Source organism: Cynara cardunculus, assembly GCF_001531365.2.
Source record: "Cynara cardunculus var. scolymus isolate 2C chromosome LG 8, CcrdV1, whole genome shotgun sequence".
Lineage (NCBI taxonomy): Eukaryota > Viridiplantae > Streptophyta > Magnoliopsida > Asterales > Asteraceae > Cynara > Cynara cardunculus.
The window spans coordinates 24,697,670-24,713,322 of record NC_037535.1 but is presented as its reverse complement, the minus strand read 5'-3'; the positions used below and the strand labels follow the sequence as shown (position 1 = coordinate 24,713,322).

The 15,653-nt window shown below is 34.2% G+C and overlaps 1 protein-coding gene across 1 annotated transcript in view; it reads right to left on the bottom strand.

The window, feature by feature from the left end:
• Window positions 1–7,685: 7,685 nt before the first annotated feature.
• The window catches only part of LOC112516358 (pleiotropic drug resistance protein 1-like), a 14,003-nt gene continuing 6,035 nt past the window's right edge, over window positions 7,686–15,653 (bottom strand). The window contains exons 10-23 of the mRNA XM_025123368.1: window positions 15,521–15,652; window positions 14,903–15,219; window positions 14,512–14,672; window positions 14,322–14,425; window positions 14,087–14,237; window positions 13,180–13,364; window positions 12,701–13,027; window positions 11,880–12,170; window positions 11,723–11,806; window positions 11,515–11,648; window positions 10,561–10,788; window positions 10,292–10,463; window positions 9,087–9,341; window positions 7,686–8,025 (exon numbers count right to left, since the gene is read on the bottom strand). Coding sequence (XP_024979136.1) covers window positions 7,765–8,025; window positions 9,087–9,341; window positions 10,292–10,463; window positions 10,561–10,788; window positions 11,515–11,648; window positions 11,723–11,806; window positions 11,880–12,170; window positions 12,701–13,027; window positions 13,180–13,364; window positions 14,087–14,237; window positions 14,322–14,425; window positions 14,512–14,672; window positions 14,903–15,219; window positions 15,521–15,652 — 2,802 coding nt within the window. The 3' untranslated portion in view covers window positions 7,686–7,764. The remainder of the gene's footprint in view (window positions 8,026–9,086; window positions 9,342–10,291; window positions 10,464–10,560; window positions 10,789–11,514; window positions 11,649–11,722; window positions 11,807–11,879; window positions 12,171–12,700; window positions 13,028–13,179; window positions 13,365–14,086; window positions 14,238–14,321; window positions 14,426–14,511; window positions 14,673–14,902; window positions 15,220–15,520; window position 15,653) is intronic.

The following is a 15,653-nucleotide window of genomic DNA, read 5'->3' as shown; positions in this document are numbered from 1 at the left end:
TTTTATCCCAAAATATAAATGGATTTTTGAAATCAATGCCGAAAATCGAAATGGGTTTCCGTAATTCGATCAATAACAAAAAAGGGTTTCGCTCTGATTTCTGAAAACCCTAATGACTTCGGGAGAATTTTAGGGTTTTGCAGAGAGGTTAAAGAGGAAGAAGTTGAAGCTTTTTCTATGGTGTTTAATAATGGCAGGATTTGAAACTTCTCGCGGGACTTTAACCAGAATGGTAAGGGGATGCTCGTGTAGTGTGGACCCCACATGATTATTATAGTCGACGGATCATCTTGAATCTGGACCGTTGGATGAATAATTAACGTATTTAGATTTCTAGATGAGATTAAATGAAATTAATTCATTTATTGAAAAAATTAATTATGAAGCCAATTGGTTGTTATAAATACCATTTTTGTAAAAGATCCTTAAAATTTAATATTTTCCAATTAAATGTAAATACCAAATTAAAAATAATAATTTTTAAAAATAAACTTTTATAGCAAATTATTAAAAGTAGGTTTTCAATTCAGTAATTTTACAGATTGTTACGCAGTTTTTCTTCTAGAAACATGAATTGATCTGAGTAGTCCTCCACACAGGTCGGAATTTCGTTGTTTTAAATCAAAAATACTAGAAGAGATTTTTAACAGATTCTTTAAATTTAAAAAAAATAAAAAAATCTGAATAATTTTTTGTTTCAACAGATTCTCTAAAACTTTTTACAAAATGAAGAAAACTACGAGAGACAGTAAAAGTCTTCACATATGAATTTTTTTTTTACAAAATGATTACGAGGGGAGAGAAATACTTTTATATTATATGTTCAGTAATAAAAAATACTGAAATTAAATATTTATGAGAAATAAACAATATTTTATTAAATATGTTGAATATTTTGCTGATATAATTAAATGTATTTCGAACTGAAAAGTTGTTGGAGTTGACTTTAATTTTTTTTAAAGTTATTTTTATTTTTTTCTATTTTAAAGAAATTTTGAAAAAATCTGTTGAAAATGTTGTAAATTTCTTTTATATTGATCTTATAAAATGCAATTTTTTTTACCATAATAAGCTTTTGCACAGGTGGTCTTGATACGGTACCAGTTTTTTCTTTAATATTGTATACGAATAAATTATAATTGGTACGCAAAATCTTATACACGGTCTACCATCTAACTGTACTTGGTACCAGCTTAATTGATACCAGATTTTTTTGGTTGATACCGGTTTTGTACCAAATTTAAGTTACGTGTATGAAAAGTTGTCGTTATGTTCAAAACTTGAATGATATTTTGAGCTTTCAGTTAACACATGTGATGTTTAATTGTTTTTAATTGCATGGACTAAAGGATTGTTCGACAGTTGTTGAATGGTTAAGTGCAAAATGATTAAGTAGTCAAAATAATTGAGAGACTCTCATGATATAATGCAAAATGAAACATAATTGTTTGGTAATTGCTTACAATAAAATTAGGGCGCTGAATGGTTAAGGGAGACCCGTGATACAAAATCATTCAGAGGGTTTTAGAACTATTAAGAGACAGATTTTTTTTTTGCCAAACAAGATTCGCCTCTTAATTATTCAGATGATACCTCTTAATGGAACTGTTAAGAAGTAAACAAACAAATACTAAAACTTACAAACATTCAAATGTTCAAACAAAATAGTTAAAGTTATAAATTTTAATATTCAATACATAAAATATTCTTAAGCAAATAATTAATTACATAAGTTGGTGACAACGTACTACCATGGTACATGACTTTCAATATCGTATATAAATCAATTTGCATATATTATTAATTGATTGTAATTGATACAAATTAAGGGGCTATTTGACAGTTGTTGAATAGTTTGGTGCAAAATGATTAAGAGACTCTGATTTTATAGCGCAAAATGAAATACAATTGTTTATAATGAAATTAGGACGCTTAATGGTTAAGAGAGACACACAATACAAAATCATTCATATGGTTTTATTACCATTAAGGCGCATTTTTTTTTTTTTGCCAAACAAGATTCACCTCTTAACGGTTCAGATGTTGTCTCTTAATGAAACTATTAAGAGATAAACAAACAGCCTATAAGTTGGTACAATCAATACATTGTATTAATTGGTTTAGTCTGATACAAAATTATCATCCCCTATATCTTCATAATCAATTCAATTTTTAATTATTATATGGACTGTTTGAGAGTTTCTGAATGGTTTGGTTCAGAATAATTAAATGGTCAAAATGATTAAAAGACACTCATGGTATAGTGCAAAATAAAAATAAATTTTCATTTTGGCCCCTGATATTTACCATTTTTAATGAATATCACTTTAAAACTTGAAAATTTTGGATTTGATCCTTTACAATTGTTAATATCCAATGGTTTTGGTCCTTTAGTGTAACGGTCGTTAAAAATTTCCCTTAAAATTTAAATAAGTGGTATTTTAGACAATTTCACTATTTTTTTAATTTATTAAAATTAAATAAATATTATACTTTTAATTAAAAATTATAAAAAAAAGAAGTGAAAAAAAAACATATTTTAATTTTAAAAAAGCTTTCCTTTTGTAAAACTTAAAATATAATATATATATATATATATATATATATATTATTTAATATGAAATAGTGAAAATGACTAAAATACCCCTCATTTAACGAAACTTAACGAAAAAAAAATAACAACCGTCAGATAAAGAAACCAAAATCATTGAGAATTGACAAACATGAAGGAGCAAATCCGAGTTTTTGAATTTTAGAGATAATATCTCTTGAAAATTAAAAACGTTAAGAACCAGATTTAAAACTTACTCTAAAAATAATGGTCGTAAAATTAAAGTTGGGCCCACTAGCACATCGTTCTAGAACTTCAACAGTAGCGTCGGCAATGGTCGTGGTCACGGTGGTAGGCGGAGGAGGTAGCATTAATAGTTGTGGTACCAGTGGTTGTAAGATTATTTTCAACAAATTCTTTAAACCGAAAAATTAAAAGTCAACAGTTTTAAAAGAAAATTTACATCATTTTTAACAGTTTTCCCATCGGGAATAGTATAATATTAATTGCCCTCACTTATCTGGTAAGACTCTCGGTCATTGCATCACTCTTACCAGGTAAGATTCTTGGTCATTGTCATATTCATTAAGTAAACGCTTACCCGAGTAAGTATTTGGTAAACGGCACAAAAGTGACTTTTTGTTAGTTCTTTTTATATATTATATTGACTTTATAATTATTTATTAATGTTAAATATTTGGGACCCACAAAAGAGATTTTTATAAGAAAAATTATATTGAACTTTTATTTAAGTTTTAATTTAATAAATCAGAAATATTGTGATGAAAAAATACAAAAAGTAGATTCTTATAAAAATGAGATATTCTAGAAGAGTCTAGAATATTGTAGCAGTAATAAGAGGGGTGGATGGGTGGCTACGGGCTGAATTATGTGCCAAACTTAGTAGAATTAATGATTCTAAGATGTCATATTGGACTTTTAATCGATACATATAAATTTGTTGTTACTAATAAAGATTATCGATAATTAATTTTAAGGATAATTAAATTGCATGAAAATGTAACGTACTTTAACTTGATTTTTATTTTGAGTAACGTACTTTCAGAATTTATATTTTGGTACCTAAGATGTAAAGTTTTAAACATTTAAGAAACTGGGTAACCAGTTGAAGCATTAAGCGGTTATCATGCTGATGTGGTATCCAACTCAGTATTATTTGATGACGTGGTTAGTGACATGAATTTTTTTTAATCTAAAATTAGTCTTCAACCGATTATTCGGGTACTTAAATGTTTAAACATTTACATCTTAGGTACCAAAATAGAAGTTTTGAAAGTATGTTTCCCAATATATAAATCAAGTTAAAGTACGTTAAATTTTTTATGCAATTTACCCTAATTTTAATTAAGAGATGTTAACAATGTAGGTTTCGATACTGATACGATGTTATCTTGTTGTTATACATAATGGTTTTGATTCGTTTCAACTGTGTCCAAATCAAATGTATATAGTCAGACAAATTTTTCTGGTTACAAAATAAACAAAGTACAGTACAGTTGTATTAGACTTTAATGTCGTCTTAAATAGTGCAAAATGAAATATAATTGTTTGGTAATTGTGTACAATGAAATTAGGGTTCTTAATGGTTAAGGGAGATCTAGGATACAAAATCATTCAGAGGGTTTTAGAACCATTAAGAGGCATATTTTTTTTTACCAAACAAGATTCACCTCTTAACGATTGAGAGGTTGCCTCTTAATGGAACTATTAATAGGTAAACAAACAACCCCTTACTCTACGGGGTGAGCATGACAAGGAAGGCAGTAATTCTTACCCGATTAGTGTTTACCAGGTAAGAGATGCTTATCAACAATTTTACTATGCTATTTTGATGGTTGAGAATCTTACTTGGTAAGGTGAGTGAGGGTGATAACTCTTATCGGGTAAACGCTTACCCGAAAAACGTTTGGTAAACAACCCCTTAGACAATCTGTTTTTTTGATGCGACGATGACATACGAAGTACAACGATGTTCATTAAATATGTGATGCATTAGTAGTCATAACAGATGGACCTACAACGATAGAAACGAAAGACGGAGACTTGCAATGGAAGATGTAGCAACGTAATTAAAGAAGGAAAAGTACATAAATATCACACTACAAAGTATCGCGATGGATACGGGAACTACGAGGTATAAATGAGACGAGACAACTCACGAGCTACTTGAGATCGATTCAGTCAACACTTGACTCGAACTCGATCCGACATACTAATGAGTTGAGTCGAGCTACCCAATACTCAACTCGAAAAGCTCGTGATATACTCAATTTGTTATATAATTAGTTTTATAACATAGCTTGAAAATATAAAGTAGAAATTTTATTAATAAACTTACAGATAAAAACAATGTTTTTTTTTAGATATTTGAACAAAATTATATATTTTTAAGGGAAAATTACATGAAAAAATAATGTACTTTAACTTGATTCTTATTTTGAGTAACATACTTTTAGAACTTCCATTTTGGTATCTAAGATGTAAAGTTTTAAACATTTAAATATTCGGGTAACCGGTTGAAGACTAATTTTAGATTAAAAAAATTCATGTCACTAACCAAGTGAACAAATAATACTGAGTTGGATACCACATCACTCGTCACATGAGCATGGTTAGGAGGTTAATTTGGTTATGAAATAGGGTCATTTGAGTCAATTTCCCTTATATTAATCTGTCTGTATGATTGAGAAGGCTCATACGAAAACGAGAGTTAAGGTGAGAAACGTAAGAAAGGATCTGGACCCTTGATCACCTTTAATCTCAAACTCATCCATGAATCACGCTTGATACGGGAACTGATCTAGTGCATCTCACTCTAATGTGCATCCAAGAATCGAGATATCTTTCTACGTTTCTCAACTTAACTCTCTTTCTCATACGAACTTAACCCTAAATATACTCTCTTTTTTGTGACCTCACCAAAAAAAAATTGATTTTGAAGCTATAAGACCACCTATATGACAGTTATAGCCTATTTGTTAGCAGTTTAACAAGACTCAACTTACTCAGTCAACTATAAATGACTATATGAGAGTAGCTTAATAATATAAAAAATGACTTATTGAATAAGCTTCTAGGAGGAGCTTTATGTAGAAAGCGAAGTTTTTTTTCTTCCTAAACTTACCCCTCCCAATTAAAAAACACACTCCTATTTATGTAAAAACCTTTTCAATCTACACAAAGAGTATTATACATACATGACTTAATGGAAAACCAACCAAACAACCATTTACTAAATCCCGAATTATAGTGGCCACAATTGAACATTTTTTGGACCGCTCCAAACGTCTCAAGTCTACGGGGACATGTGGTTTAGAAACAACTCTTGCATTTCAAGGCGTAAGATTTATGCTTTAAATGCATATCTTTTTTAGGTAGAATGACCTACCATTTGGTACGAGATGGAAGTGACGTATGGATCCTCCTCGTATCTATTGAGTTACAAAAAGTGGCTGAATGACAACTCTTGTTGGATCATCGTTTTCGTGTCCATATTTCAACTTAAACCGACATCATAAATCCAAGTCATTCTATTACTTTTTTCAGTTTGTGATTGGGTCAAATTCGTAGTTTCTTTAACTGGGCAGCTATTTTTCCTTGTGTCGTTTCAACGTGAAATTTCGCTCCACTCTAAGCCGACCACATTTTTCACAGTGCACTTCTATTTTCCCACGTTACAAGAAACTCAACCGAGGTCCACAACTCTAACATGCTTCATTTATGGCAAGATCGATGGTCGATACGTCTTCACTGAGACCGAAAAAATCCTTAATTCAATCCATCGATTTGTCGTCTTTTGATCTACTCAAAAAGTGTATACAGAACCACAAGGGTGGTGTCTGATTGGTTTGGGCTTGGCTCCAAAGGTCAAAAGTACTAGGAGGTCCCATGTTCAAATCCAAGGATAAATAAAAATATCCATGTGGCCACGGAGGTTCAAATGCGGCGACTTCGGGCTATCTGCAAAGCAGGTGGTCGCCTTAGGATTAGTCGGCTCGCATAGCGGGTTGGATATCCAGGTTAATAAAAAAAAGTGTATACGGGTTAAAAGGGGAAAAAATAGCGTAGACGGGTTAAAAGGGACAAAAAAATACTCGTTTATGAGTTTGATATCTTTTCCCATAAACCATATGACTTATATACGATATAGAGGGGTTGAAAAGAACAAAAACGGGTTAAAAAGACCCAAAAAAAAAAACGAGGCCATATGACCACGACTATAAAACGGCTAGAATTTCAAAAATTGGGCCTTGTGTGTAACCGGTACCGGTCTTAGACCGAGTCGGTCCGTGTTTCTAGCAGAAACTCGTGACTGACCCTATTGGTCCCATAACCAGTCCCGGTCCTACGCAGGGCTGGGGCATTTTGGCCATCTCTAACTCAAACTCTAATCAAATTCAAATTCTATACAATAATTAATAGATGTAACTTGAATTTAAAAATATTATGCATTAAAAAAAATACCTTATTATAGGTGGCGTTTGTTTTTTAAAAGGTACTGAAGTTTGAAGTCTTATTTCACTTCTGATTTATAAGAGGTGGTGTTAAAGTCTGAAATCTGAATCAATAAGACTGTTTGTTTTTGTAAACTGATTTACTTTATCCACTTAAAAATTATAGTGTTGAATTTATAGATAAATTTATACAATTTCACATATTTATTCATTATCATTATGAAATTTACATCTAAATTATATAATTAACATTTATTTACACGAAAATATGTCATTGACGGTGTTTAACACGTTTACATCCTATTAAAATACATTAATTAAGAGAGATGAGGATTGATTTGGTAAGGATCAATTGAGAGAAATGATCGATTAATGTTAATCGATTGACAAAACGTCGTTGTTGAGGATTTGAAGAACAATAAGAGGCAAATCAGAAGTTGGTTTACCTCTTATCAAATAAGAGGAAAATAAGACATAAGTGCCTCTAAAAAATTAGAAAAACAAATAGTCTAGATGGTCTTGCCTCTTAACAAATCAGACATAAGAAGCTAATAACAGTTTTTTTATGAAAAACAAATAAGGACTAAAACTGTATTTTTTTAACAATGAATTACACAAATTACATATAAAGCTCACAATAACTAGTTTTGCAAATCCATACCAAATTTTTTTCATCAATTTGGGATGTTATAAGAATCTTTTAACACAATTTGATGTTTAAAACATGTGGGTTTGGTCTCATCTCTTTTGGAAATTGAAGGATTTGATGCAGTAAGCAAATACAAACCCGAAAAACAGAACTAACCCGATGTGGACTCCCGCGATTGCACCGAGAAAATCATGTTTGTAGCCAAAGTATCGATCCAGATACGCTTTCACGGTCTCGCCGTTGGTCAGTAGGTCATCGTCATAGTCGCCAAATTGCGACACGACCATGCCGTAGATGGTCCATGCAATTGGATTACACCAGAAGTACCATCTCCACCACACTGGAATTCTCTGTGAACATCCAAGATTAGGGATCAAGAATAAGGGATTTGTGGCTCTGATACCATGTTAAAATACATGAAACCCTATCAGTTTACTCTCCAAAAAGAAAAAGAAAACGTTAAGTAGAGAAGGGGTTTTAACACATATGGAAGAAAATAGATCCTAGACGATGTGGATGTGGGACCCAGCCAGGAGTGGAACCACTCCACTGGATATGGTGTCATGGCCACTGCTTCGTTCGTCCGTTGTAGTGTAAAAAATTATACGGTCGTGAAAGGTGTTACCGCATCATTTTGTTGTGTGCAACCATATATATTTTGAAACTACAATGATGTATGACACAAGTTTCCCTTGGTAGAATTAGTTTGCATGACTTTTCTAGATGCAGGTTTGAATCTCGTCTGTGACATTTTCTTAGTTTTTAGCCTTTAATTTCAGATTTATTATGTTTCTGAAAAATTTGCATTATGAGATTGAACCCAAGACCTTACATATGAAAAACAAATAACTAATCAACAGAACAATGATGATTTTATGAAAAATACTCATATCTTTTTTTTTATAGTCAAATGGTGCCACCATTTAAAAAAAATTCTAGGTCCACCTCTAGAACTAGCCCATCCAACTAAGGCTAGAGGAATATTAATTGCCTCTGATACCATCTGAAAACTTGCAACCCCATCTGTTTACTCCTTTTAGAAAGCACTAAAGGAGAGAAGGGGTTGCAACAAGCATCAAAGAAAGTAGATCATAGCCAATGTGGGACCCACCCCATCCAACAGAGTCTAGACGGATATTAATTGGCTCTGATATCATGTTAAAAAATGTGGAACCTCATCACTTTACTCATCAAAAAGCACTAAAGAAGAGAAGGGGGTTCCAACTTATATCGAATAAAATAGGTCAAGTCTAGCTGATGTGGAACTCTAATACGCTCCATAGATGCGCATTAATCGACTCCGGTACCATGTTAGAAGATGTGGAACCCCATTAGTATCCAACATATACCGAAGAAAATAGGTCCAAATCTAGCCGAATCTAACATGGACCGAGAGAGTTAAGAAACTTACGGGTCGTGGGATGATGAATCCGGAGAACAGATTGAAGAATCCGTAAAATGCAGCTGCGACAATGAGCGCAACGTTGACGTTGGGGGTGATGGCGACGGTCATCATGCCATAGAACGTCATGTAGAGTAAACAACAGAATTGGAAGAAGGTGTACCAAAAGAATTTAGCGGCGGTCCATTCGAACCCGATCATGGCGTATACTATGAGACAGTAAACCATAGTTTGCGCAAAAATGTAAGGTATCTCCACAAGAACCTGCGTAAATCAAACATGAAAGTAGAGTCTCAAACCGGAAAAGAAGTTGACCTTGAAGGGTAGCTTAACTGGTAAGACCTTGGACTTGCCCCAGAGGTCTATATAGACATGAGATCATGTGAGACCAACCTATTTTCATGAGATCAAAAAATAACGTAACAGAACACCGTGAAGGTACAAAAAGCCATGTACCTTTACAGCAAAAACACTATGAAAGTTTGTTTTTGTACCTTCACAATGTTTTTGCTGTGTAAATTCAATATGTTTTTGTGACAGTTGGTTTCACAGGTCTCGTGAAAACATGTCGGTCTCACAAAAACTCAACCTTTCAAGTACCCTCAGAACCACGGGAGGGTTTTTCTACACTACAACAAAATTGATTTAATAGGACGCCTAAAATGTAGAAGCGTCCTGAAAAAATATTTTATAGGACTTAAATTTATAGGACCAAATCAAAAAATATTATATCTAAAAGTGTTACAATATGTTTATATCATGCTTTTATGCGTTTTAATAAGTTTTTTAGAACGCTTTAAAATAAATAGTTGTATTAACTTTTTATACAAGACTATTTGAAAAAGTGTCTTATAAACACAAGTGTCTCATAAAAAGATGAGTTTATATGACACATCTCAACAATTCCTATAAAATAGTTAATAAGACACTTTATTTTATATTAGAAGTGTCCTAAAAAAAACTTGTTAAAACGCCTAAAAATATCTTATAAACCTATTGTAACATTTTTCGATGGGATGCTTTATATTGTTTGGTCCTATAAATCGAAGTTCTATAAAATATTCTATTAGGACGCTTAGACAATCTAGACGTCCTATAAAGCCGATTTTGTTGTAGTTCTAGTTGTTAACTTCAAGCCAATTTTGTTGTTGTCGAGGTGCTCGCAAGCTGGCGCGGATGCATACCGTTACAAAAAGACATGTTCATATAGTCACCTGAGCCATGGCGTATGGTAAAGCGGAATACATTCCGGCAGCTCGTTCTCTGTAAAAGACAGTGCGCTCAACGTCTATGACCGGCTGCACCGTTGATGCGTTTTGGACTCCAAGGAAGAGAGCCGCGGCATAAATAGAACCCATTGCGTTCATTAGTTCTTGTTGTGTTTTCCTGAAATGCATAGTACACGAAGAAAAAAGTATCGAACCGCTGTATCAACGATCCAACAAAGCAATGATCGATTAGTGTCTCAGTTCGGAATTTTTACCGCTTTCCACCGAGATCCCAAAACATAGTACCAAACATGATGCCGATAAAAGTGGTGAAAGCAAAACGAACGGCGGTGTAAGGAGGGTTCCGCCAGTAGGACCATCGTTGTTTCCATAGACAAGCGAGACACTGGACGACGAAAGGTTGGGAGTACTGAGTTGGGAAGTAGAGATCTTTCGTACCGGGACCTGGTACGCTTAGTTCCACGATAAGGGCCTTGTTTCTCCTGTGATAATACATCGGTTTTCATCATTAGAAGAGATCAAAGTGCGCTTTTGTAACACTCACTACGATAAAATTGGGTTTATAGGACGTCAAAAATTTCTAAGCGATCTAATAACTGCTTTATAAGACTTAATTTATATGACCAAAAAATAAAGCATCATATCTAAAGACATTATGATAAATCTATAGAGCGTTTTTGGACGTCTTAACAAGTTTTCATGACATTTTTATAAAAAAAACATCGTATTGGCTATTTTATATGATACTATTTGAAAAAATGTCTTATGAAAACAAATGTCGTATAAAAAGATGGGTTTACAGGACACTTTCTTAAAATTGTCCTATAAATAGTTAATGCGACGCTTTGTATTAAAAGTGTCATAAAAAACTTGTTAAGACGTCTAAAAGCGTACTGTAAACTTATTACAAGTATTTAGATATGACGTTTTATTTTTTGGTCCTATAAATTAAGTCTTATAAAACAGTCTATTAGGAGTTAAAAACGCTTAAAAATTGGTGGCGTCTTATAAACATAATTTTGTTGTAGTGTATCTAAAAAGATTACAATAACTTGTTAGAACGAAATTAAACGACCTAACAAATTCTATCGACGAAGTTGGGCAACATGATATACCCCAAACAGGTAAAGTCGTCCTATTAACCTTTTTACGTAACGTGTCATAGTTATGAAAGGTTAATAGGACGTTTTTCAAATCGAAGTACTCACCTAAAAAGCTCGGAATTCCTGTAGATTTCCGAGAAATCGACTCCGAGAGCCACTTCTTGAGATGAAGTACTGACTTCCAACATCCATGTCGCGGGGTTATGTCCGTCTTTAACCTTACTTACGCCATTGATATCCTGGTTCACAAAAACAGTCGGGTTTTAGTCGCATACCAATTTATCATCTTCGTACACTCGGTTAAACGTCTTACCTCGAAATATTTTATGAGATCACAGGAATGGCGACCTACGGGTCCAACATATATTTCTTGTCCTCCTCTTTTCAACAAGAATAGCTGCATTGGGAGATAAGCTTGTTGTATAAACGGTATATATACGAACCGGTTGTAGTGAATTTAACGAACGTACCTCATCGAAAGCTTCAAATATATCGATGCTAGGTTGATGAATGGTGCACACAACGGTTCTTCCGGTGTCCACCGTGTTCCTAACGGTTCTCATCACGATAGCAGCGGCTCTAGCGTCTAGTCCTGAGGTTGGTTCGTCCATAAATATTATAGACGGATTGGCCACAAGCTCGACCGCTATGGTTAACCGCTTTCTTTGTTCGGTTGATAGCCCATTGATACCGGGCAACCCGACTAGTGCAGTCCTCAACAGGTTCAACTCGACAAGTTCCATCACCTCCTCGACAAACATCTGCAGATAACATCCAAATCTCGTTACCCTGGCCATTCCTCCATCGAATGCGAAAAACGTATGTTCATTGTAACAAAATCAGCTTTAAAAGACGCCAAAAATGTCTAAATGTCTTAATAGATGCTACAACGAAAAAACGCCCTAATACATAACTTATAGGACTTAAGTTTATATGACCAAACTATAAAGCGTTCTATCTAAAAGTGCTACAATAAGTCTATATGGTGTTTTTATGTGTTTTAACAAGTTTTTTAAGACGTTTTTAAAATAAAGTGTCCTATTAGTCATTTTATAGGACACTGTTTGAAAAAAACATCCTATAAACACAAATATTCTATAAAAAGATGAGTTTGTGCAGAAAGCCAAGTTTTTACAATATGTTGTTCCCAATTAAAGAATAAGGTTCTTCCATCTATAAAAACTCTCCCACATAAAAATCTTCTCTTTCTATACAGACAAATTAATCCATACAGACAACTTTTATCCATACAGGACTTAATAGAAAATCAACCAGACAACCCCGCACTAACCTTTCGGGTTCCTTCATCTGTTGACAACCTTAGCCAAGCCGAGTAGAGCAAAGACTCATAAACCGTCACATGAGGCGAGTGGATGTCGTTTTGCTCACAATAACCAGAAATCCGAGCGAAGGTTTCTTGTTTCTTCGGATACCCCGAGATCCTGATATCGCCCTCTATATAGCCACCCGTTTTCCGACCTGCTAACACGTCCATCAGAGTAGTTTTGCCCGCACCGCTCACCCCCATTAGTGCGGTTAGAACCCCAGGTCGAAAAGCACCGCTCACGCTCTTAAGTAGCAACAATCTATCTTCGTTCACCCCTTGTTCTTTCATTTCCTACAACAAACATCATAACGCTCGCTTTTCGGATCGAATAAAATTTTTCCAAAGGATTCCGTCTCGTTTATCCAAAAAAACACTCTTTGGATCTCAATCGTTTGCTACTATAATAACTTTGGCTTATAATCAAGAAATCTTTAGATGTTTACCTGCGGCATATCGACCGAGTATTTGACATCGTTGAATGTAATGGAATGTGGTTCGAAAGGAAGAATCATTCCTTTCTTCTTGGTTCCGTTGCTCCCATCGGCAGATCCTGCCGTAGGTGATAACTCGGTGGCTCCCGTGTCACTCTCGTTCTGTGTTGATACAGTTGATCGGGATTTCCCGATAGCTATAGAAGTTCACAATAAACGTTACCGAATCGCCACTACGTATAACAACATTCACTAGAACGAAATTGGCTTTATAGAACGTTAAATATGTATAAATGTCTTAATAGACTGATTTATAGAACGAAACAAATGTGTGGGCCCAAGGAGTCTGTTCACTACAACAAAATTGGATTCATAAGACGCCACCAATTTTTAAGCGTCCTAATAGACTGTTTTATAAGACTTAATTTATAAAAATAAAAAATAAAACATTGCTATCTAAAGACATTATAATAAGTTTATAAGACATCTTTGGGCATTTTAACAAGTTTTTTAGGACACTTGTAATACAAAATGTCATATTAGCAATTGTATACAACACTTTTGAGAAAGTATTTTTATAAACCCATCTTTTTTATAAGACACTTGTTTTTACAGGACACGTTTTCAAATATTGGCCTATAAAATTGCTAATGTGACACTTTATATTAAAAGTGTCTTTAAAAACTTGTTAAGACGTGCGTCCTATAAACTTATTACAACGCGTTAGTTTTTGGTCTTATAAATTAAGTCTTACAAAGCGGTTGATTAGGACGCTAAGAAAAATTGGGCGTTCTATAAACCCGAATTATAACTTGTTGGTGTGATTATTATATTTAGACATATTTAGCGTCCTATAAAACCGATTTTCTTATAGTGATTCCTGTACGTACCAAAAATTAAAGCGTAGAGAGATACTCACGGTCGAGAATAGCGAGAGACAAACCAAAACAGAAGTTGTAGAGAAAGATAAACCCGAACGTCGCCACGATTGCAATCCAATACCAGTAATCTTCTGCGAAGAATCCTCGAGAAGTGATTATCGTTTTTCCTATTGCCATACCGTCTTCAAGCTGAAAGCATTTGAAGAAAAAAATATCTTAACGGATCGATGAAAACAAAAGCACATAGAATGCATTTAACGTAACGTAAGTTGCCTTTTTCCACCGAGGCCCGAGAAATTCATTAACCATGATCCCATTCATAGCGTACATCATCGGAGATGACCAATATCCCCATAACCACCATTTTTTTACATCGTCTGTAACAAGGAAAACGCTCTTATCGATTAGCTAGAACGAGAAAGATTTGATTTGTATCGGTTCTTAATGTAGTAAGCTATAATACCTCTCGATAGAACAAAACCACCCAACACAAAGACTAAAAGAAGCGCGAATGAACCAAATGAGTTTGCGACGATCATGTTCCTACCCATTGCCCCAATGAATCGAAACAAAGCGGAAGACATTTGATTAACAACGAGGAGTAAAAAGTAATGTCGAAAGAATCTGCAAAACGGTCGAGATTTCGTAAGAAACAATGACACAAAACCATTAGATATGGCACACAAGTGTTTGGTCCTGTAAACTTAAGTCCTGTAAAGTGATCTATTAGAAGTACATAAAATGCATAATTGTTTGGTCTTATAAACCTAAGTCCTGTCTATTAGAATATTTAGACATATTTGACGTCTCATATAACCGATTTCGTTGTAGTGACTATTAAAAACACTATTTACCTCGATACGTTGGGTTCAAATCCTACAACGTAGTAAGTGAGAATCGTCCAAAGGGCAGATTCAGCAAACGAAACGGGAATCTTGACGATCCACGATGGAAGAGCATACGCCCACGAAGGATAAAACAAGAAGTCTCGTTGCTTGTAGAATACCGGAAGCTTTGCAATCGTCATTGAAATCTCGGACATCCCGTTAAACATGATCATAACGACACCGAGGTATAGAGCTCCGATATATATCCCTCCATCCTCAAGAGTATCCCTACTCATCTCGCTTCTTAGAAACACGGTCATGGTGACCAACGACATGATAAGCAGCTGTAACGAGAATAATCGTGATTAGAGCTAAGCAACAAACACTACGACAGAAATTGATGTGGTCATATAAACCCAGTTTTGTTATAGTGCGGCCATCGTTGGGCGTCCTAATAGAATATTTTTAGAACCGACCAACTTTTACGTGCTTTCTACAACAGTGTTACAATATGATGTTAAGACGAAGTTAGACGTGATATTTTAGTGTAAAATCACATATGATTTGGCCATTTTTATGTTCTCTTATTTGGTCGTCGTTCTTGTTTAAACCGACTCTATAAACTTTAGTTCTATTAACACTCACTTGAGACAATTTGAAGATGTAAACGAACGAATTTCTCCTCATGAGCAATATTTCTCGATCGGTACAGGCTTTCAAGAGTTCTTTCTTGCTTAAACCATACTTCTCGGTCGTAAGAGCAGCCGGGTGGCTTCGG